This window comes from Scylla paramamosain, chromosome 8 (genome assembly GCF_035594125.1).
Source record: "Scylla paramamosain isolate STU-SP2022 chromosome 8, ASM3559412v1, whole genome shotgun sequence".
Taxonomy (NCBI): Eukaryota; Metazoa; Arthropoda; class Malacostraca; order Decapoda; family Portunidae; genus Scylla; species Scylla paramamosain.
The window spans coordinates 27,604,607-27,628,539 of record NC_087158.1 but is presented as its reverse complement, the minus strand read 5'-3'; the positions used below and the strand labels follow the sequence as shown (position 1 = coordinate 27,628,539).

The following is a 23,933-nucleotide window of genomic DNA, read 5'->3' as shown; positions in this document are numbered from 1 at the left end:
ATTGCACACACTTGTAAGATCATAACTCTTCGCTAAACTCATCAATGCTTACTTTCTACTAAACGAACCTGATACTCCGCTGATTCCGTGCATTTTCATTAGCCAGTTTATCCGTCTTCGTCAAACTCATAAGCGCTTACTTCCAAATTAACGAACATGATATTCAAATCTGACTCCCTGTGTTTAGCTACTTCACTGTAAGCTACTGGACTGTTTTTCGAAGGCCGCAGTGGTGATTAGTCGGGTTCTCATGAGCATTTCCTCACTGATGATGCAAAACATATTAAACTGATATTAGAATCATGAAAACGCTCTTAAAAACTTTAGTAACTTTCACTACAGCCTGTTAATAGCTGAGGTGAGATTACGAAATTCAATTATGCACGGGTAAGTAATGGTTAATCTCTGTAATGAGTAGTGGTGGTAATAGTAATACCAGGCACTCACATTACTTAATTATCTGATTAACTTGTATAAACTACTACATTATACTGGGAAGGTGTATTATATGTCGTAACGTCAGGATCTGATGGTCTTTTTATTTATAAATGAGAGAGAGAGAGAGAGAGAGAGAGAGAGAGAGAGAGAGAGAGAGAGAGAGAGAGTCCAGGTGCTCCGGTACTGAAGGTTCTACTTTCTGATGGCGGTCCTTTTGAATCTGAGTTTCCCTTTCTACGAGTAAGATACGAACTTCTTGCGGATTAAACCTGTAGTTTTCCTCGGATATCAATTTCACTAATCGGTGAGAATAGTGATGTCATTGTTCTTCCTAAGCAGTGAGAAGAGTGGTACCTTTGTTTTCACCTGCGACTGTCAAGCACCACACATTACTAAAGGTACTCTGATGCTCTGTAGTAAATCTGGCTACAGGCTTTGAATAACCGCACTATGTCAGTAGGGCTGATTCGAACCTTTGAACAACAGCAAGATGGCAGTAAATGGAAGTACAATCTCTGAAGATGTCAATATAGCTGATAACAACCTTTGAACAACGCCAAAGTGGTAGTTATTGGAAATACAGTCTCTGAAGATGTCAATTAATCTCGTAACAACCTTTGAACAACGCCAAAGTGGTAGTTATTGGAAATACAGTCTCTGAAGATGTCAATTAATCTCGTAACAACCTTTGAACAACCACAAGATAGCAATAAATCTTGGCGCAACTTTTGAACAACCTCATGGTAACGATAAGTCTAGAAACAGCTTTTGAACAACCACACCAGTAGATTTGAGCGTAATCTCTGAACAAAAAGCTTAAGTATTGACACGTTCAAGTCTTTGGCAACTCTGAAAATGTGAAGCTTATTCCTAAACTATTTTCAAAGGTTACGGAGGTGGTTGGCTGAATTTTCATGGCGTTCTTTATTCTGTGAAATCTTTCTTGGGGGTTCGAATATGAGTGAGGTTAAAAAAAACAACATCAGGAAAAGAGTTGGTATAATTTGTTTCTTCCTGATTCTATTTAAGTTCATATTTTCCGTCTCTTCTTGGTTCTACGATTAATTATAAAAGCACTGCCGGGTTAAGTAGGGTACGATGCAGCGGAGGATTGGAATCGTCTGCTTTCCCATAATGATGTACAGTTACGGACGCTACCATATCAACACGTACGAATAATTTCCATTGTGTTTAGCATTTTCCCTCAAACTAAAATCCTCGGATGCACTGCCACTCTACGTATTAGCTGACAGACTGATAGGTTTCCCATCACTCTAAAATCCTGATGTGTCACTCTGTTGGTTGACAGGCTGATAGGTTTTCCTTCAATCTAAAATCCTCGGACATACTTACATTATTACCTGATAGACTGATAAGTTTCGTAAGATTCCCAGTATCGGAGGACTTAAGATCAAGGAAGAGCATAAAACACGGCGGAAGGGAGAGCTGAAGGTTACCCGTCTCCTGACCGCGAGTGCACCAGGCGAGCTCAGGCCAGTATCCTTGGCGAGGCGTGATGTTCTACCATACCCTATGTACCGCGGCGCTGTGATGTAAGATGTTGTTGCCTTAGTTACGAGGGTGGATTATCTCCTGTCCTTAAAACATTATATATATATATATATATATATATATATATATATATATATATATATATATATATATATATATATATATATATATATATATATATATATATATATATATATATATATAAATTTTTTTTATGAAATAATTGCGTAATTAAGAAAAGAAAACGAGTAGTATTACTTGCAATAAGCTAAAAATGAAACTTAAGATCTAAATGAAATCCTGAAAGTATTTACGACAAAATGTTTTGTCGAATGTAAAGCAGTACTTATAAAGAAAGAAAGAAATATGATGACGAAGCAGGAACATGATCTCCCATACATATAAAACAATTAACTATCATAATTTCAGTCAAAGAAAAGCAAAGTGTGCTAGGGAGTGAATATATTGTCACAGGAAAGAATGACAAGTGAGTAGGAAAACATTATTTGTAAAGCGAGTTCAGTTGACGCAGGCATTAACAGGTAACAGGAAAGAGACAGGTGATGGAATTGTAGCGGCCATGGGAACAGGAAGAAAGGGGGGGCGGGGGACGAGAAACGAAGACAAACCGTGACGTCAATGTTCTGCTGTCCTCTCCCGCCAGCCCCCCGCGAAGTGTGACGCGACATAATGATAGAAAGGCTTCCCAGTGACTGACTTGCTATAATGAGTGAAAGACGCACCTCTTGTTCCTCCTGTCCCCCTTCCACCAGGTAGGAATAGCTGTGGACTTGACTTTTTTTTATCGTGTAACTGATACTCATCACCACAATCACCACCACCATCACCACCGCTAACAGCAACAACGACTTGAGCTGTTCACCACTATATGACCAGTACACATCACTACAATCACCACCATCACCACCACCACCAAAAACAAGAACAAAATTACTCTTTACAGTTAATCTGGACCAATAGGCTGCCGCTTCTCGTCAGTGTGACTCATGGTACACAGACCACACTGCGTAAGTCTGCGTGTTCTCGGGTGGCCCTTGATATGTTACGGGAATGTGCTGTGTTCAATTTGGGCTGTACCTTTTTACATTTTAGGTAATTTTCTTAGATTGCTCAACGCTTTTCTTCTTATTTTTCTTATTTTTCTTCTCTTCTTATTCTTCTTCTTCGTCGTCGTCGTCTTCGTCGTCGTCGGCGGCGGCAGCGGCGGCGACGGCGGCGGCAGCGGCGGTGACGGCTTCTTCTTCTTCTTCTTCTTCTTCTTCTTCTTCTTCTTCTTCTTCTTCTTCTTCTTCTTTCTTACGATGTTGCTTGCTTGTGCTGTCCATAATCTGTAAGTTATGATAGTTTTTTTTTTTTTTTTTTTTTTTTTTATTGGCGTGGTTAGTTATTACATCCATCTGTCTATCTTCATCAAACTATATGAAGGCATTGCAAGACAAAAACGTCTCTCAGAAATCAGGGGGCGTTACAATATCCACTTCACGCTGGATAAAGTGGTCCTGGCAGGGTTGCCGGTGTCTATGTAGTAATGCTGTAACAAATGCAGGGCCGCTGTTGCTCAGTCTCCAGTAAACCCCGACAGTGGCGCCATCTGCTGTCTTACTAATATTACTGTAGCTTTAGTTAGAGGAAGGAAGTAGCGCGGATCTCTCCCTCCCTCAAGTTCCTATGGGCGTGATACAGTTTATGAACAAAGATCGTAATATAAAAATTCTAACACCCAGCCTATCTCGCACTACAGTGGTGTGAGGTGCTGCTCTGTCTGTGCTTGGCCGGTGCGAGACTAGACCACTCCTCTGGTGAAGAAAACGGTGCAAGGAAGTTTCCCCGGTGTGTTTGCGGGTTGATGAAGTGCGTGTGTTTGTGTGTGTGTGTCGGTAGGTGGATGGATGTGTGTGTTGTTACCTAACAGTATATCTTGAGCAGTACGTCGATCTTGATGTTCACCCGCTTTTTTTTTTTTTTTTTTTTTTTACATGATTTTTTATATAGTCGTATCTCGCTTTTCTTTCAATAGTGTTTTTTTTTTTTTTTTTTTTTTTGCGCCCGCGATTTCAGGTAATGTTGCCCTGTCTGAAAATATGTACTTTTCTTATATATTTTTAACATTTTCTAATATAATGACTCAATGTGTTCTCTTGATGGTGACTTTGTGGGTGTCATTTAGAGAAGACGACGAAGAAGCACACTAGATAACGCTACAGAAACAAAGAAGGGACTGGATGCATGCGATGAAGAGGTCTTGAGACTGACATGTGATCAAAGTCTGTGCTTCTTTCCCAGCCAAGTTCCAGATACTTCGCACTCAATACAAGGTGAACGAGATCATAAAAGAGAGAGAGAAAAAAATCCTCCCATTTTCCCACAAACACAAAAAAAAAAGAAAAAAAAAAGATTTTGAGTTCATCTTGCTTCGTGATGACTGTCATAGCCATTAAGCCAGCCTGAAAATAAAAAATAAAAGGTCTAATAATAAGTAACCAGTAAATCTCCCTCGGCGCAAGTATAGAGTCTGGTACTGTAACTTAATGACACAAAGCAGATACTTAGTTTCGTTATGCAAGACCACAAGGCATCACCGAAGACCCAATGATGCCTGTACCTCTCTGGATCTTGGTTCCTTCTCTCAAACGTCTCGGCGTCTTGTTCCGACTATTATAAGTTTCACGGGCGTATTAAGTCCTTTTTTTTTCCGGAATAACTCTCTAACGAACTAATGAATTAGAATCTTACTTTGACAGAGCTTGTTTCAGACTCTCCGCTAATTTTTGTCACTATTTTCAAGTAACAAAAATGGATGATAAACAGTTCTAGTGGAAGTTGCGGGGAGTTGAAGGGTGATCTCATGAGTGTAATGACAGTTTAACAAGGATGAGGCATAACAGATGTGAAAAAAAAATGATGAGAACCCGATTAATTAACTTAGTGGCCTTTGAAAAACAGTCCTTATGGGAGAGCAAAGCATTTCCGAATACGGGGCCTGTGGACTGCTCTTTCGCGGAAGCCTGTGCACTCCTTGTAACTCAGTGGAAAATTACCGTCACTCAGGAACTCTTGGCATTGTATGGTGAGGCATTCTTATGTTGCTAAACGCGATCCTTTATTGACTATCACGGTGACTGACTTGTGGGGGCGCCTTTCTTGCAGGTGGGTCTTCTATGACGTGTGTGTGTGTGTGTGTGTGTGTGTGCAGTCCTTGAAAGAAAACAGGGAACACTATGCATCGTGACAGCCCCAAATGTAACCAATCTCTCACTTGACTTGGCCCGCCACCACCACCACCACCACCACCACCACCACCACCACCACCACCACCAATAGCACGTGCTGCAATCCTTCATGCTGCTTGTTGTTTAGCTTCTTGTTTACTGCTCCTCTGATAGCGTCTCCTTGCAGCCCTACCCTTCCTTGCAAATTGGTACTCTGTTTGTAAGCTCGTCTCTCTCTCTCTCTCTCTCTCTCTCTCTCTCTCTCTCTCTCTCTCTCTCTCTCTCTCTCTCTCTCTCTCTCTCTCTCTCTCTCCACGACAAGATTTAAAGAATTATGACATCGTTACAAGTCTAAATTGAGTTACATAATAGCCACAATGATAAGCTTTTTTTTTCTTCTTCCTTTTATTATATACTTCTTGCATCTTCACTTATTAAAAAGGAAAAGCTAAGATAGGGTCGTTCCTAGATATCCATCCTCAAACGACTCAGCTCCTGACCTCGACTATAAATTCTTTACCAAGCTTCAGTGAAAGTTACTGGGGTTCTCAAGGGGGCGTTCATGTTTGTAGTGATGGTATAACAATGAGGGAGTCTTATTCATCAATAGGAAAACGTTATGAAAACCCGACCACTCATATGCTAAGTTAAGATAGTTATTGGTGTTTACAAGGGTGTGTTCATGATTCTAGTGATGGTATAACAAGAAAGGATTCTGCTTCATTAATAGGGAAACATCATGAAAGCCCGACTAATCATCTTTCTGGCCATATGTTAGGTTAAGGTAATTATTGGTGTTCTCAAGGGTGTTTTTATGGTTCCAGTGATGGAGTGACGAAGAAGGATTCTGCTTCGTGAGTAGGGAAACATCATGAAAGCCTGACTAATAATTTTTCTGGCTCTGTGTTAGGATGAGTTAGGGTTAGGTAAGGTCAAGTTATGTTAGGAGTGTGGAAGTCAAAGAATCCTTTTTTTTCTTTTTTTTTTTTTTTCTACCGCGAGGAGCAGCAAGCGATAACAAGCAAGGTATTCCCAACTATGCCCTGCCCTTGAGGTACATTAAATTATCTTATGAAGCTGGACGATTACATGATGGCCAAGACTGCCGCGTTCGTGTGGAGAATTCTATTGGTTAGTGTGAGTAGGAATATTGCCCAGCTTGAGTAAGAGGGTGCCGGCTCCTGAGTGCCATAACGCCGCACTTCACCGGCGGGACCCGGCAGACGCACTCCTCAGTCACAGGTACTCGCCACTATCTCTCTCTCTCTCTCTCTCTCTCTCTCTCTCTCTCTCTCTCTCTCTCTCTCTCTCTCTCTCTCTCTCTCTCTCTCGTTTCCCTTGACTTCCCCTGGCTGTGCTCCCCTGCGTGGTTTTTGACACTCCATCCTCGTACGGAATGGTCTCATTGTGAAAATTAAATTAATACTTTTATATATACAGAAAAATCGAGTCAAAAAAAAAAAAAAAAAACCACACCCACACCAGTTCATGCTAGTTAGACTAAGTGTACTTGTGCGCTTATTCTTTTTTTTTTTTCATTTGTGTGCGTGCATGTGTGTGTTTGAGTGTGTGCAAATGGTATCCTTTATCTGTTTTGCCTCAGTTATCATCGATATATTGTCAGGCAAGCCCGGGGTATTCAGGTGTTGCCACACTCTACAGCCAGTCCGTGAATACCTAAATTATAAACAAAATCTGCTGGAACGCTTATATTCCTCATATGAGTACATACAGACATATACGTACATACAAATGAAAGCGATGTTTACTGGGTGCCGTAATCGTCTGAGCTGCGATGGCCGTGGTAAGGCGCCGGCCGGTGCGGAAAATTGTTTTTTTTTTTTTTTCTCTCTCTTTTTCTTTTTCTTTTTTTTTTATGAGGTCCACGGACGAGGAGGTATGTGGCAAGGAAGACACTTAGGCTGGAAATGAAAATAAATAGATTAATAACACTCAAAAGAACACTTCATAAAAACCTGGGAGAGAAACTGATGCGTAATAATTAATGTAAATGCGAGGGCGGGAAGACGTGTTAGAACTGTTGACACATAGGCGCATAGGCGCTGGCCAGACCGAGACCACAATTCATTCATTCATGCAAGAGGAGGGGTCAGGTCACCGCAAACAGACTCTCGCGTGCACATGGTAGGCACAAAGACGCAAACATTCATGAGGAAGGCGCGTTGCTTGTAAAAGATTATTGATGTTGTAATAGTATTAAAGTGTGGAATTTCATACAAACGAAAATTACACAAAAGAAGCATGATTTTTTTCCCTCTCTCTCTTATTTATTTGAAGGTTTTACACACACACACACACACACACACACACACACACACACACACACACACACACACACAGATTAAATCCAGATTCAGATTATTTATCGGTCATCGCTTGCAAAGGTATACATGTAAATAACATTACATATACCATTATGAGAAAACCATATTCCAATAAAAAAAAGAATAAAGTAATATATACATTATACAACAGTATTATTAATCAATGTGTAAGTGCTCAAAATATTAATTACTTAACAAGTCTCCACTGGATCGAACTGGTTAGAAGACAGCTTTGGCACGGTGGTAAACACACACACATACACACACACACACACACACGAGGCCGAGTTGGCGGGGAAGAGAGTTTGTTCCCCGCATCAACAGGTTCTCGCCCCCCGCTGCAGGTGCGACGCAAACATCCAACATTCAACATGGAAGCGGTTTTTTGGACCACTCGACTCAACATCATTGGCCCATATTGATTTATCTCTCTATAGTTTTTATTCTCTTTCTTTTGCTTTTACATCCGGTAGGTCGGTATTGTTCGTTTTCCCCAACAAGAAAATTTTACCGCGCTGTTACGTGGCCATGAGATATTATGAGTATTGCTGTGCTCAGATGTACTTGCTCTTATTATTCCATGACTACTGAGGTTTCGAGCATTGTAATATGCGTAGTGACATCATATTATGCAGATTTAATGACATCTATTTGAATAATTTTAATTTTGTTGTCACTTTTAATATTTTTTCTTCATTCTTGTAAGTTAATGTATTTATCTAGTCCACGTACTTAACTCATTCATACTTTTGCAATCTGTATTTAAACTTTCTCTTTTTTTTATATTGCTTTATTTATGGTGTAATTAACCTCACTGTCCAATATTATATACTCATGTTACACCTTACTTGTGATTTGATTTTACCTTACCTTACGTTTATGCACATCAATATTATTTTCATTCATTCACCCATTCATTACTTATCATTTACTCGTTTTCTTCATTGTACACTTGCTGACTTGTTTATTTTCACTGGGGAGGAAGAGCGCGTGTAAACTCTTGCAACAAAACACTGGCGCTACGGCTTATGGTCCCAGGAAGTATGGGAGAAAGTCTGGTGTCCGGAAGGAAGTCTGAGTGGGGAGCGGCCACAGCGACGCGACCTTGCTGCCGGCGAGGATAAGGTCACTCCGGCGCGTAGCCTTGACCGCCACCCTCACATTCACTCACACTCTACCCAGTCACCTCACACACACACACACACACACACACACACACACACACACAAGCACACATGTACACACACGAGAAAATAAACATCACAGTCATTAACTCGTACACTAAAATCTTCGCTTCATGTGTGTGCGTGTGTGTGTGTGTGTGTGTGTGTGTGTGTGTGTGTGAGCGCGCGCCCTTTCTCAGTGCCCAAATCATTCCGGAAGAAACGGCAAGGGGGACATGTTACCTAAGGATGGTCAGTATGGTTTCCGCGGTCATTAATTCAGTTGCGGACCTTCCTGATGCCAAATTTTCTGCGTCTCTAACCCATCTTGTTTTGGTGTTCTTCCTCCTCGCCCTTCCTTCCTTGTCCCTACGCCGCACCTTCCCTTCCGCCCGCCCACCACGCGTTCAGTTGCGTATCAGTCACGGCAACACTGCATGATACTACAAATATTTCGTGTTTTCATCGCTAAATAAAGAATTGTTAACAGAACATACAGACACACAGACGGACATGAATTTAAAGAATTTTATATAACAAACAAAAGACAGGACATTATGAACCTGACTAAATCCTACAAATATATGAAAAGTTAATAAATACATACACACATACATATATATATATACATACATACATACATACATACATACATATAAACAGACAGATAAAGAAACAGACAAGCAGATAGACAGAGAGGCAGACAGACAAACAAAGAGACATACAGACAGAGACAGACAGCCAGACAGACAGGCGTACAGACATTTCAGTATTGCAGAAAGAGAAACCTTACTCTCTGACCAAATTACATTATCTCCCTTTGTTTCCCGATGTAATGAAAGCCCAGCACAGGTGACATTAGAGCCCGCCGCCTCCACCTCAGCTTTCTTGTGCTTACCAATAGTGATAGTTTACTTTTTTTATTAGCTTACGGTAGATCTGAAAAGAAAATGAGTTGAAGATAGTTTAACGCTTTCCAAGGTAGCTTTTCACGTCAAATAAATCAATTCAGAAGTTTTTTTCTTCTTCTTCTTCTTCTTCTTTGATGTGGGATTTTGTTATCTTTATAATGATAATATGAAAACAGTAGTAGTAGTAGTAGTAGCAGTAGTAGTAGTAGTAGTAGTAGTAGTAGTAGTAGTAGTAGTAGTAGTAGTAGTAGTAGTAGTAGTAGAGTTGTAGTGCAGCGTTGTTGTTGTGCGAGTTGAAGTGCAGCATAACAATAATAATGGTAATTACAAAGGAGACACGCGTAAAGCTGCATCATGTTCCCTTTCCCCCTCATTCCACGTGGGAGGAAAATAATAAAACATAAATACGTATTACTGGTCTCCACGTGCCGCCAAAGTGTTTACTCCGACGTGCGTCAGCGAGGCGATATCGTGCAGGGGAGCAAGGAGAGCAGGACTGGAGATTGGTTTCACCATTCTCACGTCGTAGCGTTGTATTTATTCGTAAAATCTAATGTTTCTGTGATATGCAACCCCCTGGGACTTTTACTTCATGTACATTTTTTTTTTCCGAAAGCTTGAAGTGTCGTTGGAAGTAAATATATCACAAAAGAATACGTGGTTGTGGCCATCCGTGCCGAGTTGTACGATTCGAAATTTGCGCGGATGCTGGCAGCAACCTTCAAAGTTTATGTCCTTGTTCCAGAGTTTGCTTGACGTCAGACTTTGAGTGTGTAGGGTAGTGTGCAGCGGAGAACGCCCCACACTGGTGCCGACTGCCAGCGCGCTCGCCACCACGCCGTGCTCGCCTTGCCATTCGCTCACAGGTCGCGGAGCTTTGCGCTGACAACAACACAACGAACCGTAATCTTGGAGAGACCTGTCATTTTTCTAAATACCTCTTGCCTCAACGCAGAATACGCCGGGGACAGCTGTTTTCACTATTACCGAGTCACTTCAACGCGATATCGAAGCAACTGTTTTAGAGAAACATCATGAGAGTGTTCACGAGGAAGAGTGGAGACTCTTGGCCGGAAGATGCCAAAGGGGATCTTACGTAAGTTGTGTGCCTTCCCTATTGTTATATGACGCTATGTCTTCTTCTCTTTAGAATATCTGTGAGTTACACGCAATTCTGTCACAAATATAAGATAGAAATATGGAAAGTTTATCAAATATTGATGTATACTTACAGTGCACAAACACACACACACACACACACACACACACAGTTCAGTTAACTAAATAACCGGAGTGAAAAAATTAGTGTATATATGAAAGGAAAGCAGAGAAAGTGTGGTGTGGGGAGGCTAAGCCGGCCCGGGAAGACCTGCTGAGCGGTGCCTCAGGTGGGGTACTCCGGGTCACCCGCTCTGGAATCTTCGCCTGGAAAACTAGACTTTATTTTTATTACTTGTGTGATTGTATTCTGCGCATGTCATGATTGTAAGGCAAATTATTACTGCTGTGTGAGATTTCTGTCTGTTTTACGTACTCTCTCTCTCTCTCTCTCTCTCTCTCTCTCTCTCTCTCTCTCTCTCTCTCTCTCTCTCTCTCTCTCTCTCTCTCTCTCTCTCTCTCTCTCTCTCTCTCTCTCTCTTATAGATAAAGAGCAGTCGGAGAAGGAAGCTTAAACTTAACCCTTAAGAATTATGTGTTGGTCATGGATTCTCTAATAAACAGTTGCTGAAAGTGATGTTGATTAGGGAAATACAAAGTATTTGCGCCATTTAGCATTATACATTAAGTAAATAAGATACTGATATCCACCTTATTATCTTTACTGTAGAATAGTGGTCTTGACAGTATTACCGTCACCTATGTTAATGTCTGACCTCAATAACTTAAAAACACAGTGGATCGTTGTATGTTTTGCTCATTATGTTAATATCTTGGCGTATTTCATAGGCATTACAGTACAGTTTATTTTAACATATTCATAAATGTTGACTAACCCTTAAAACTTCTTTATTCCGCAGTGAAACTGGGGCGTGCGGCACCATAGTTCGAGGGATGGAGCAGACAAATGACTACAACGAGGCGGGAGGCGGGGTCGGCGACGGAGAAGACAGAGGCGTGGGCAATGCTGGAGCAGGGTCGGCCGGGGACTTCTGCGTGGTGCGGCCTGCTCTCACTGTTTCCCAGCGGGCCAGGGACTACCACTACCAGCCCCAGGATAAGCCAGGTCATTAAGATATTCATTACTATTTTAAACATTATTTTTACATTATCACTGCCCTTGACAGCAAGGCGTGAACCCTTTAACTCCTGATGAAAGTTTGACACGTCGATATATTAATGAAGTGACCTTAACACATGATCAAACTGAACAAAAGTAAAACTACGGCCATTAGAAAGTTTGAACTACTTCATAAATTATTTTACTGGCTGTTGTGACTTTTAAAATAATATTCTAATGAGCACCAGACCATAATGCAAAGTTTGAGGAAAAGTAATGCAGTAAAAGGGTTCAAACATTCAAGCAGGGAAGTTACATATGATAAAAAACGTCATTATATTCAACAGGGTTCGCGAAAACGGTGCAAAAGAAGGTGCGTGACTCCTGCGTCTGCTCCGGGAGCTGTCTGAAGACTGCCATCACCAGCAAGCTGCCTATCCTCACCTGGCTGCCTACCTATAACCCTCGCCAGTCCCTGCTCGGTGACATCATCGCCGGCGTCACTGTTGCCATCATGCATATTCCTCAGGGTAAGGAGAGTTGTCACCTGAGCCTCGCAGAAAAATTTAATGTGTTGATAATTTTCTGTTCTTACAATATATTATTTTTTTCCTGAAGTGTATCAAGTTAAAATCACAGTCAACGATTTGTCAATGTGACAGTAAACCATAAAAGGGGATAAGAATTGTGCTTTGACTGAGTGATCTGCATTCTCTAGGGATGGCCTACGCCCTGCTGGCTGGCCTGCCCCCCATCACGGGCCTGTACATGGCCTTCTTCCCGCTGCTCGTCTACTCCATCCTTGGCACCTCGCGTCACTGCTCCATGGGTGAGTGGGTGACCTGACTCCGCGACACACGTGACCGATCTTAAAGTTCATCATTAATATTATAGTACCACAAGATGTTGATTTGTGGTGAATCATGGCGTGTGTGTGTGTGTGTGTGTGTGTGTGTGTGTGTGTTCTTACCTTACTGCATTTTAACGAGATTAATTTAAGCTTGTTATATTCCCCTATTTAAATAATGTTCTGTCATGTTTTTTCTTGACAACCATCAACATCTTTGATACAAATTACTTCACCCGGCAATATATTCTACGCATTTTTTTTTTGTTTTGATTACTGTTTTTTTTTTTTTTTTCTCACACCTTCCTTTAAACTTCCATGATATGATTTCTTGCTGTCCTCTCTTGACTTTGTAAGGCATATAATTATACTCATTGATGTTTAATCCCTTATCGCACACAAGTGCGCGATAAGGGATTATTTATTTTTGTATACATAATAAACAGGATTTAAGTAGAACTTTATGTGTTTGTGTGTGTGTATATGCGTGCGTGTGTGTGTGTGTGTGTGTGTGTGTACTGACGGTAGGCGTCGCGTCTCAGGTACATTCGCTGTGGTGTGCCTCATGACCAGGAAGGTGGTGGAAGAGATGGCCACCGCCCCCGATAAGCACCCTACCGCAGCCTCCAGTGTCGGTGACCTCATAGATAACACCACTGCCGCCGCCAACCCACTCACCTACACACCGGTCCAGGTGTCCGCTGCTGTGGCTCTCATGATTGGCATCGTGCAGGTGTGTTGCTATTAGACGCCAAGCAGAGAAAGGTGGTGCTGGAAAGTGTTAGTTGTTGTTGACGTTGTTGTTGTTGTTGTTGTTGTTGCTTTTATTATTATTATTAATATTATTATTATTATTATTATTATTATTATTATTATTATTATTATTATTATTATTATTATCATTTTATTTTATTCTTTTATCATCATCATCATCATCATCATCTTCAACATCAGTTAGTGTCATTATTATTATTATTATTATTATTATTATTATTATTATCATTATTATTATTATTATTATTATCATTATTATTATTATTACCACACTACTACCACTACTACTACTACTACTACTACTACTACTACTACTACTACTACTACTACTACTACTACTACGATCTACCTATCTATCTATTGCCACTGTACATGCATATTATTGTAGAAACTGCTTCCTGGGTTTTGAGTTATTTTTTTATGGAAGCTGAAGAGCACCAATAGATGCATTACAAATCATAAAAAGCAATCCTGATGTGTCAGCATGACTTGAAGTCCAGCTCCATCAGTAAAAGAGATGTATGCATACATGTAGTGCTGAAGAGCAGTAAGCTTTGTAAGAAAGGTGATTCAGTCTTATGATGTGTGTGCAGGTGATCCTGGGACTGCTGCAGCTGGGCAGTCTTTGCGTCTTCCTCTCTGACATGCTGGTGTCCGGCTTTACAACTGGGGCGGCCGTGCATGTTATGACCTCACAGATCAAGTATCTCTTTGGCCTTAAGGTGCAAGGTTACAATGGCCCTCTCAAGATCATATATGTAAGTAAAGGAATATTTAATGATTGCATATTTGTATAAATTATTGTACATGGTAAAGGATTCCACGAATCACATGCATGTCCAGTTATTCATGAATTGAAAAGCTTTCTCTTTTTTATCTGTTGTGATATCAATAGATAATGTGTTATTCTTTACTCTGTCAGACATACAAAGACATCATCAGCCAGGTTCTGCACGCCAACCCTGCTGCCATGGTGATTTCTGGGCTGACAATTGCTACTCTTGCCTTCAATAATGAAGTTTTGAAGGTAACTATTACAATGCTCACAAACATTTTTTCAAAATTCATTCTGAGATTAATTTGAAAACCATGGCCTTTAAGCAGTATTATACTTATAGTATACTCTGAAATCTGTTTAAATAATACAGTAATACAAATACTGACTAATTAAAAATGAAAGGAAGAGCATCAGCAGAAGTACTTAGTAATAAAGAAATGTTTTCCCTTTAGCCATGGGTTCGCACCAAGACTAAGATTCCTGTCCCAATTGAACTGCTTGTTGTTATTGGAGGGACTGTCGCATCTTACTTTGGTCACCTCAATGACAATTACAACATCAGAATTGTTGGTGAAATTCCCACAGGGTAAGGTTCTCTTAAATCTGTTTTCAGAAATTGTGTGTATTTCCAGCATATCACTCATCTAGCCAGCATGGCTATCTTGCTTATTTTTCATATTTCCTTTTGACAGGATTCCATCCCCCACACTTCCACCCTTTGAATTGCTGCCCAGGATGGTGGTGGACTCTATAGTCATCAGCATTGTGGCTTATACTGTGTCTTACTCCATGTCAAAGATATTTGCCAAGAGGCACAACTACCAAGTGGATGCTACTCAGGAACTTTATGCATTGGTAAGATCATTTGTATGCTACTTAAATTATTTGCATGAATTTTTATTGAAAAGTGTAGCAAAAAAAATGTGATAAATGCAGTTAATCATATTATACAAGAGCTGATACCACCTGAAATTGAGATACATAGGTTCAGTGGTCTCATCAGCAGTCCTGAAGCATTAATCAGAAAATGTAGTGATATTAATGTCTACATTTCTGACAGCTATTGTTGTTTGTTTTGGTCTAGCAAATACAGTGTAGTGTATTTTAAAATTAGAGGTGCTCTATTGAATTTTAGCTGCATATAATAATATGTAGGTGCATGAATGTTTTTATACGTATCTTTTTATTGCCTTGACACTCCACATTTTTCTCACTTATTACAAATTTTAATTTCTTTCACTTAGTGTGAGATTCACATCATCTCAGTGATGTCAGAATTACCCATTGTTATTCTGAAAGCCTCCATACATCCTTGCATATGTCAATCTTTTACTGCTAAACATTATTGTGAATACTTAATGTTTCTCATCTTATTCTCACAGGGGCTCAGCAATGTCTTTGGGTCTTTCTTTGGATGTGGGCCCATTGCAGCCTCTCTGTCTCGCTCATTGATCCAGGAGGCTGTAGGAGGAGTCACACAAATTACTTCATTTATCTGTTGTGGAATAATTGTCTTGGTTCTTCTCTTTATTGGACCTGTATTTGAGACTCTTCCCAATGTGAGTATACTTTTCTTTTTTGCATCTTTTTGGTCTGAATTCATGTTCATTAAAGTTGCATATCTTCTGAAAATTTATTATTTTAGAATTAGTGCTACCTGAAATGTAATGACTGTAATACAGATGAGAATCAGAACATGTGCTCTTGGCAAACTTGTTTAGTATGTATTATAGAAAATGGACAGTTATTAAATGTAAGTATTTTTGTTTCAGTAGAATCACTGCCGGAATTTTAAATGTTAATGTGTAATTACTTATAAATATTTTGGCTTGCAGTGTGTCCTCTCTTCTATCATTGTGGTGGCTCTGAAGGGGATGTTCCTGCAAGTGAATGACCTCAAGCGGATCTGGAAAGTGTCCCGTATGGATGCAACAATCTGGCTATCTTCTTTCCTGGGAGTTGTGATCATTGATATTGACTATGGTCTCCTGATTGGCATTATTGTGTCCCTGCTGGTTCTTCTCTGCCGATCACAGCAGCCAAAAACTGCCCGCTTTGGACACATAGCAAACACAGACCTTTACTTGGACGTGGCCAAATATTCTTCTGTAAGTACTGAGAATACCTCACATATGTTCATGGTGAATAACACAGCAAGTATAAATTTTGTAACAAATAGAAAAAAAATGTTCAATATGAATAAGACTGCAGGATGCCTTGAATGCTTACTTAGGAGGGAATGAACATCAAATTTTAAGAGTTTTCAATAAGACACACTGTTAGTGATCAATATATGAATATGTTATCTTTCTCAAATAAATGTATATTTTGTAGTTAACACTTTAAAACATATTGACTGTTTATTTAGTGAAAAATATTGATGATTATATAATGTTTTAACTTATGTATGAACTAGCAGATAACCATTTAATACATGGATCACTTTACAGGCTGTGGAAATCCCAAGTGTGAGCATTTTCCACTTTGGAGGCCCAGTACACTTTGCCAACATTGAGTACTTCCGCACACAGCTAGAGACTGTCACTGGTCTAAACCCAAGCATCATATCTGATAAAAAGAACATATTGGAGAAAGCACAAACTTCTGAAGATGATACACATCAGCCGAATATGGTATGTGGAAGTCACAAAATACTTATATAGATCTGTAGCTTAGAAGTACATCTGTAGAGAATACTCAGTCCAGGCTGTGGGATTAAATCCTATGTCAGGTTGTGGGATTAAGTCCTATGTATTGACCTGGAATAGATTAAAGCACATCACTTTTTTTATAATTAAGTCTTAACATTATCAGTAAGTATATATATATATATATATATATATATATATATATATATATATATATATATATATATATATATATATATATATATATATATATATATATATATATATTCATTCATTCATTTTGAGGACTTTCTAACATAATGTGTTAAACCACAGGAAGCCAATGGAAGTGTAACAAGTGAAGGGCATGAGAAGGAGCCAAACAAGCTTGTCATGCTATTCAAGAATATGAAGAATGGAAAAAAGCCTAAAGATTTGACCATCTCAATACCGGTAAAAAAAATTGCATTTGTCTCTAACATTTGTGGTTGTGGAGGAAGGATTGATATTCATGAATTTATTGTAGGAAAAATTTATTTTAACTTTTTTTCTTTTCTTTATAATTGAATGGAATGGTACAGTTGAGATTTAATATTCATGAAAAACACCATTTCAGGAAACCAAGCACATAATCATTGAAATGAGTTCTGTCAGCTACATCGATTCAAGTGCTGGGAAGCTGCTGATCCAACTCTACAAAGACTATAATGCAGCAGGAATATCATTTTCCTTGGCAGCATCTTCAGGTATAGTGCATCACTAATTTGAGTGAGGCTTTTGAACTGTTAATGATTATTTCAGTGAGTCCCTTTCAAGGCAATTCATCTTTTAGAACTATCAGCAATTCCACACTCATGTGATACTATGTACTGTACACACCTTGATACCGCACAGCAAACTCAAATGTATGGAGTAAATGGTCATTTATTAGTAGTAATATATGTGTACTTCTTCCCAGCATAATCTCTTTATGCAGATGTATGAAAGAGAGGCAGTATTTTGTTGAAACTATGCATTTTTCATTTATCAGGCTTACTTTGTAGGAAGATTTATATATAGCCATTGTCTTTTATATATATATATATATATATATATATATGTGTGTGTGTGTGTGTGTGTGTGTGTGTGTGTGTGTGTGTGTGTGTGTGTGTGTGTAAAAGGATGGATGTAAAGGCACCGAAGTTCCTAAAGTTCTAGAACCTACATTATATTATAAGAATGATTGATATTACTCTTAAAATTCTTGTCAGTACACATTATAGTCTAAAATTAAATGCAGTTTGTTGTTACTTGCTGAAAGTTTAATTTTTTTCTTTCTTTCTGCAGAAAATGTGCTGGACACACTAGAAGAGTGTGAGGCTACGAAAGTGATTCCTCCAGAGCACATTTTCCACTCCACACACGATGCTGTCACAATTCTCACTAGTATGGACTCATCTGCTACTGCTGGAGGGAACAGTACAAAGTTATAACAGCAAGTACTTGTGGTGCTGTTCACAGGATTTCTTTTTTTATCAATTTTGATCTGTATTTCTGAGTGCAATTTTTCTAGAATTAAGTGCCTATAGGATATGCTTTGTCATTCAATTGTTTGGCTCATTGTATTCACATTATATTACTAGGATTTTGTGTTTCAGTCATTGTTATCTTATTTGGTAGCCACATCCCATAACTTGAATGTCAAGAAGGAATCAATGTGGAACATGCTATCAAATGTTTTAATGTGCTGTGGTGTCTGAAACACCAGTCAGTATCTGATATCCTTTGGGCAATGAACTGTGCATATCATCTGTTATTTTGCAGTATTATATGTGTACATGTATATAATGCAGTCATATACATATAACATAGCTTTGTAGTTTAGTTTGTGAGACTTTGTGATAATACTGAATTACAAGTAATTCATGTATAGCACATCTATATTTTAAAAGCAGTTGTAAAGGGTAACTAAATATTTCCTTTGATAGAGTTATGCCAACAGTGCTTCATCAGGATGAGGTGCTCACCTTACTAGCTTAGCAGCAGCTGCTGGTCTGTAGAGGGAGGCTATCATGATCTTGTCTTAGTGGTCCATGAAGTGCCTGCAAAATGTGTTATTGTGAAATGAATTAGGATTTTACAAATGAAGAGATTTTCCTCTTTTAATTATTTATATACTATGTATATATAGACATAATTTTTACTTTCTCACATTATAGTGAGACATGATGAAGTTATCCATAGAATGTATCAGCAAACTTTCAGGTAAGAAAGTGTCTTTCTAAAACTTATTTACACATGTGATCTTCCTTGATGCTTCAAAAAATGTCTTTGCCGATAATTCACAACAAACTTGAATTTTCATTTTGCTCAGTAGACTGAAAATCAATGCAGTGAAATTTTAAAACACTTTTGACATAATTATCTACTTATATTCTATTAATGTGTAAATAACTCATCATTTCACCATGTTTTTTTTTTTTAAGTTGAAAATAGTATGCAGAAAAACAATAGTTAAATTTTCATTAGTACAGTTTGGTTATTTTATGAAGATGGTGTTGCAATATTTAATAAATATGTATACTGTTTGTTGACTTTAGTTTCAAATGTGTATACTTAGTAGGATGATAGTGGAAATAGATATATGTACTTGGTTATTTCTTGTATTACTTGTTAAAAAGAGTTTGAAATATTAGTATAGGTCTTATAAGACAATAATGAATGCAACTGAATATGGGAAGTCTTTTGTCTTAACTAGTGATAAAAGGGAGGTTGAATGATGAAAGTTGAGTTGTATAGCATCTACATATACTTAATTTCTACTAAAGAGAAATAACATACCTATATTTTTGTGCCATCCTAAAATTTAATTATGTGCCTTAGTAAAATACTATATATATATATATATTAACATCTAAATCTTAGGTAAGAATATAAGAAGTGCTACTATTTTCATATCTATAATTTATTTTTTGTACTTCTTATTTTTTGACAGTGAATAAAGTGAAAGAATTTTTAACACAAATTATTGCATTGGTATTTCACCATTCTTTCATCCTGAACTAAATGTAAGCAAGGACAATACAAAAACCCCCAGTTCTGGTATCACTACACTGATATTTGAGATTGCTGAGATCCACAGACTTTTGAAACAATAGAATGGTAAACATATGAAATGCACTGAGAAAAGGAATGTCGTGACAACTCTGAAACTTTGAAGACTGGACAATATACTGTTGCTCTTACCTAATCCCCTTCACAAGTTAAAAAATAGTGAGTCTACATTGAGATACCAATCATAGTTCTTCCCCAAGCCACTTTTCTGAGCTTATCCTATACTCCCCTTCAGCAATCCATAGAAACACTTAGAAATTGATATGGAATGCAGTAGCCAACTAAGGATCAAAAACCTGTACAGCACCCTAGACATTGGAACCATGCCGACCATCTGTCACTACATGGCTTCCTCCCTCCATTTTTCAGATCAGTTTCTGGTGTTTCATTCTCCCTTTTACCATGAGCAGATTACAATTCATTTTCTAATGAGGCACAGTTCACACTGCCCATTTCACATGTCTGTCTGTCTGTCTGGAGAGAGAGAGAGAGAGAGAGAGAGAGAGAGAGAGAGAGAGAGAGAGAGAGAGAGAGAGAGAGAGAGAGAGAGAGAGAGAGAGAGAGAGAGAGAGAGAGAGAGAGAGAGAGAGAGAGAGAGAGAGAGAGAGCATTATCATTGACATCACATCAACAGGAAAATTGATCAGAGCTGCCAAATATAATTTCATAACCTGCATAACCTTATTAATGAAGCAATCCCTTTCCAGATGAGAAATTAACATGAATTGTGTGAACTGGTTAAGGCCAAGGACTGACTACTAGGATGGTCCACTCAATGTTAAATTTTTGTTCTCCCAGCGATGGTGGTGCCTCTAGCTTGCAAAAGTTTATATCATTACCCACACCATTTAAGAGCTAATTTTTCTTGAGTTATCATGCCCACTAGCTTCCCTGTTCAAGATATAGCTGCAGAAATAATATATTTATGCATTATGTTAAAGTTTGATACAACTGAGTGTAATACTTACTGGTAATCCCTTTAGTAACCAAAGCTGTACGTACCATATCACCTCATCTAATATCTCTACATGCCCTTCTCATTTGAGAAATTCCACAACACCCACTCTAGTCTGTTGTGCCACATTTTGTGACAAAGCCACTGATGGTAATGTTAGCAAGGACTCTATACTTGGATATACAGAGTCCCCTTAATATTAGTAAACTAGTACAATTCTTTATTCCTTCATGGATGCTAACTACTCCCTTTGGTTTCCCATGTAAGTCATTTTCAAGATGCCTGCTTCACATTTCTTTTTGTAGCATACCATAGTTTCATAACTGTTTAACAAATCATTTATTCTTTGTACAGTAGTAGCCTTTAATGAAACTCCAAGCTCTCCAAGCTGTATGATAGGGCTGGTTAAATGCACTGATTACCTGTACACTTTTCTTCTTACTGAGAGAAGGAGATTACTCTTCATTACATTGCTTGTTTTTATCAAAGGCACAACATTATATTCCTATCCTTCTATTGATTTATTTTTCATGTCCTAGGCTCAAACTATTTTTCTTCCTACATAAATACTGCATATTTCTAACACACACTATGACCTCATTCTCGATTCTAATTTATTTGTCTGGTATAAAGCTGTTGGACAATTTTCTTGTCTTCATTTTCATCCTAAATCCTATTGCATTTCTGCATAACTATAAAATAATCTCCTGAAGCTCATCTGTGAATTTCCTTAACAACACAAGTCATGATGTCATTCCTAAATTAAAGGCATCACTGTGAATATTGTATTTCCCTTGTGTAACCTAATTAATTCTTGGCACAGTACTCAGTGTTATACAAATCACAGAGAAAACCCAATCATTGCTTGTTTGCTTAATCATTACCATGGAGGCTTAATCATAAGGTTAGGTTATAAGTCATAAGTAATGACATTGGGGCTTTGAACAAAAGGCATAAGGGAGTCAGCATTCACAAGCTCACCTGATTGACTACCAAAAGCGATTTGGATGGTCGTCTGAAAATTGTACCTTGGCCTAAATGTCCTACCTATACTGAAACATACTGCCGAGATATTAGTGCAGACTGGACTTGAATGTTGGCATGATAGGCGAGCTAACAGGTTGTGGCAGGCAATTCCACATTGTAGCCACTTTCACATCAGACTTCAGTACATGAAAATTTATGAGCTGGATTCAAGGAATGGCCATGAATAGCTCGGTCACAATGCCGTGTAACAATTAGGCTGATACATAATCTATCACCTGGAAAGCCCAGTACAGTAATAATGACACAGACTTCGGGCACATTATGAGTTCATCACAAAATAAGTAGGAACTTCAGTCAAAAAAAAAAAAAAAAAAAAAAAAAGTTACATATTTTCTCAGGCTCCTTAGGAAAAGCCGAAAAGGACAAATTCTTATTCAACTTGTAATTATTTGAACAGTACATTGCTGAGCATGATCAAATATCCATCTTGGCAACATATATGCAAGTAAAAAAGCTGCGTGAGGCGACAAATCGCTTCTCTCCACAAGTTCTTCAGTGCGACAGCTGAGTGTTTTTACCCTCTGGCCATTTGGCGTTTGCATTCCGTTAATTAATCGAACTTTTTTTTTTTATTCTAAATATTTTACGTATTATCTTAACATTGCTAATTGAACAAAGAAAACCTGAAAGCGTGCACTGGTTCCGTGACCAGTGGTACTGCCGATGTACCCTGCTCAATGTTAATTGCTGTACAAGCATGTGCACAAAGGTTTTTTTTACTTCGTTTTACTATGCACACGCCATGCACAGTTGCTGTGCACAAACTTCGCCCAGCTGCGCATGTGTCGTTGCTCGCTAATGGCAGGTTTATACAGAAAACAAAACACTTATGAGTCAAAAATTAGCGATATATCATATTACTAGACCAAGTATGTGTGTAAAAGATAAAGTTTGATGTCTCATATTCCAGTCTGGTAAGCCGATGTGGCCTGGCAATGTGATGTGTGCTTAAAGGCACATCTCGCCGAGGTTTATGTAGTTTCTTCATGCAATGATGCGATCTTACAATGTTATATACGACTGAATTTTGAATCACCTACTTATTCTTTGCATTAACTTCATGCGAAATCTAAATGATTCTAACGGAAAATGGTAACTTTTTGCATTGGTAACTTTGAGAACGGGCCACCGAACATTCCAGTCGATACAGACATCGTTGATGTTAAGAGCACGCTACTGGTGTCAGCACTCAGCAGAAACAGCACAGGTAGCGATCAATGAAGACAGTTTGCAGACAGGCTGGCAAAACTCGTAAAGCACGGCTCTTACGTTCTCCGACTCCCCTCCACAGTTACTTTCAGCTTATAGAGTACGAGTACATATTGGTGGTTACGAAGAAATTAACTTTACATTGATAAAGCAATAATATTAGCCACAGTTATCTATATTATTTTACTCTTTGAACATGAATAAGAACATAAAATCGGTATATCCTCTTCCGGTCCGCTGTCTGCTGTGAAGACTGGCGTGTCTCCGCCGTCGACATCAAGGTACTGTACGGCGGTTCTTCCGGGACACTCAAACGAACAGAGCGAGATATCGATCAGGCAGCCCGAGGATACATGTGCCCCACTCTATTCTACGAACCCTGAGTTCTGGGTCGACTCATACCGATAACTCAGCCCTTATCGTTACAGGAAATTCATCGGAGCACCACCATCCAAATAATACCTTATATTTGGATTTATTACCAGTGCACTCCGTTCAAACGTTATCCGCCACCCCCAGTGAAGTCATTTATACATAGGCCTTCCACGGGAACAACGGAGGGCACGACGGAGGCCGTTATTCTGCAAACAATGGCAAGGAAACCCGACGTGTGTTCTTGGCCGTTAGGCTCCCTGTTGCTCTGGACGGGGACAGAAGTGGGGGAGGTAGGGGTGTTTATTCACCAGCCACCACCTTCAATGCAGCAGTGATGAAGTCAAATGCCGATAACCCATTCGTACAACTCGATCACTAAACGCATTCCAGGCACATCTACATTTATCTTAG

At 38.9% G+C, this 23,933-nt stretch overlaps 1 protein-coding gene across 11 annotated transcripts in view; it reads left to right on the top strand.

The window, feature by feature from the left end:
* Positions 1-19,847, top strand: part of LOC135103080 (prestin-like) — a 47,096-nt gene extending 27,249 nt beyond the window's left edge. For 5 of the 11 annotated variants that reach the window (XM_064009049.1, XM_064009045.1, XM_064009044.1 and 2 more), the window contains 14 exons: positions 11,618-11,823; positions 12,165-12,347; positions 12,536-12,646; positions 13,207-13,397; positions 14,032-14,196; positions 14,361-14,465; positions 14,669-14,802; positions 14,909-15,071; positions 15,599-15,775; positions 16,052-16,324; positions 16,667-16,849; positions 17,180-17,296; positions 17,460-17,589; positions 18,170-19,847. In XM_064009049.1, the coding sequence (XP_063865119.1) occupies positions 11,618-11,823; positions 12,165-12,347; positions 12,536-12,646; positions 13,207-13,397; positions 14,032-14,196; positions 14,361-14,465; positions 14,669-14,802; positions 14,909-15,071; positions 15,599-15,775; positions 16,052-16,324; positions 16,667-16,849; positions 17,180-17,296; positions 17,460-17,589; positions 18,170-18,315 (2,284 nt within the window). In that variant the 3' untranslated portion in view covers positions 18,316-19,847. Of the gene's footprint in view, positions 1-2,395; positions 2,724-3,437; positions 3,802-4,089; positions 4,287-5,020; positions 5,119-6,280; positions 6,423-10,290; positions 10,696-11,617; positions 11,824-12,164; positions 12,348-12,535; positions 12,647-13,206; positions 13,398-14,031; positions 14,197-14,360; positions 14,466-14,668; positions 14,803-14,908; positions 15,072-15,598; positions 15,776-16,051; positions 16,325-16,666; positions 16,850-17,179; positions 17,297-17,459; positions 17,590-18,169 lie in introns of those variants that run through there. The other 6 variants (XM_064009050.1, XM_064009054.1, XM_064009055.1 and 3 more) reach the window with 6 other exon arrangements.
* The last annotated feature ends 4,086 nt before the right edge of the window (positions 19,848-23,933 follow it).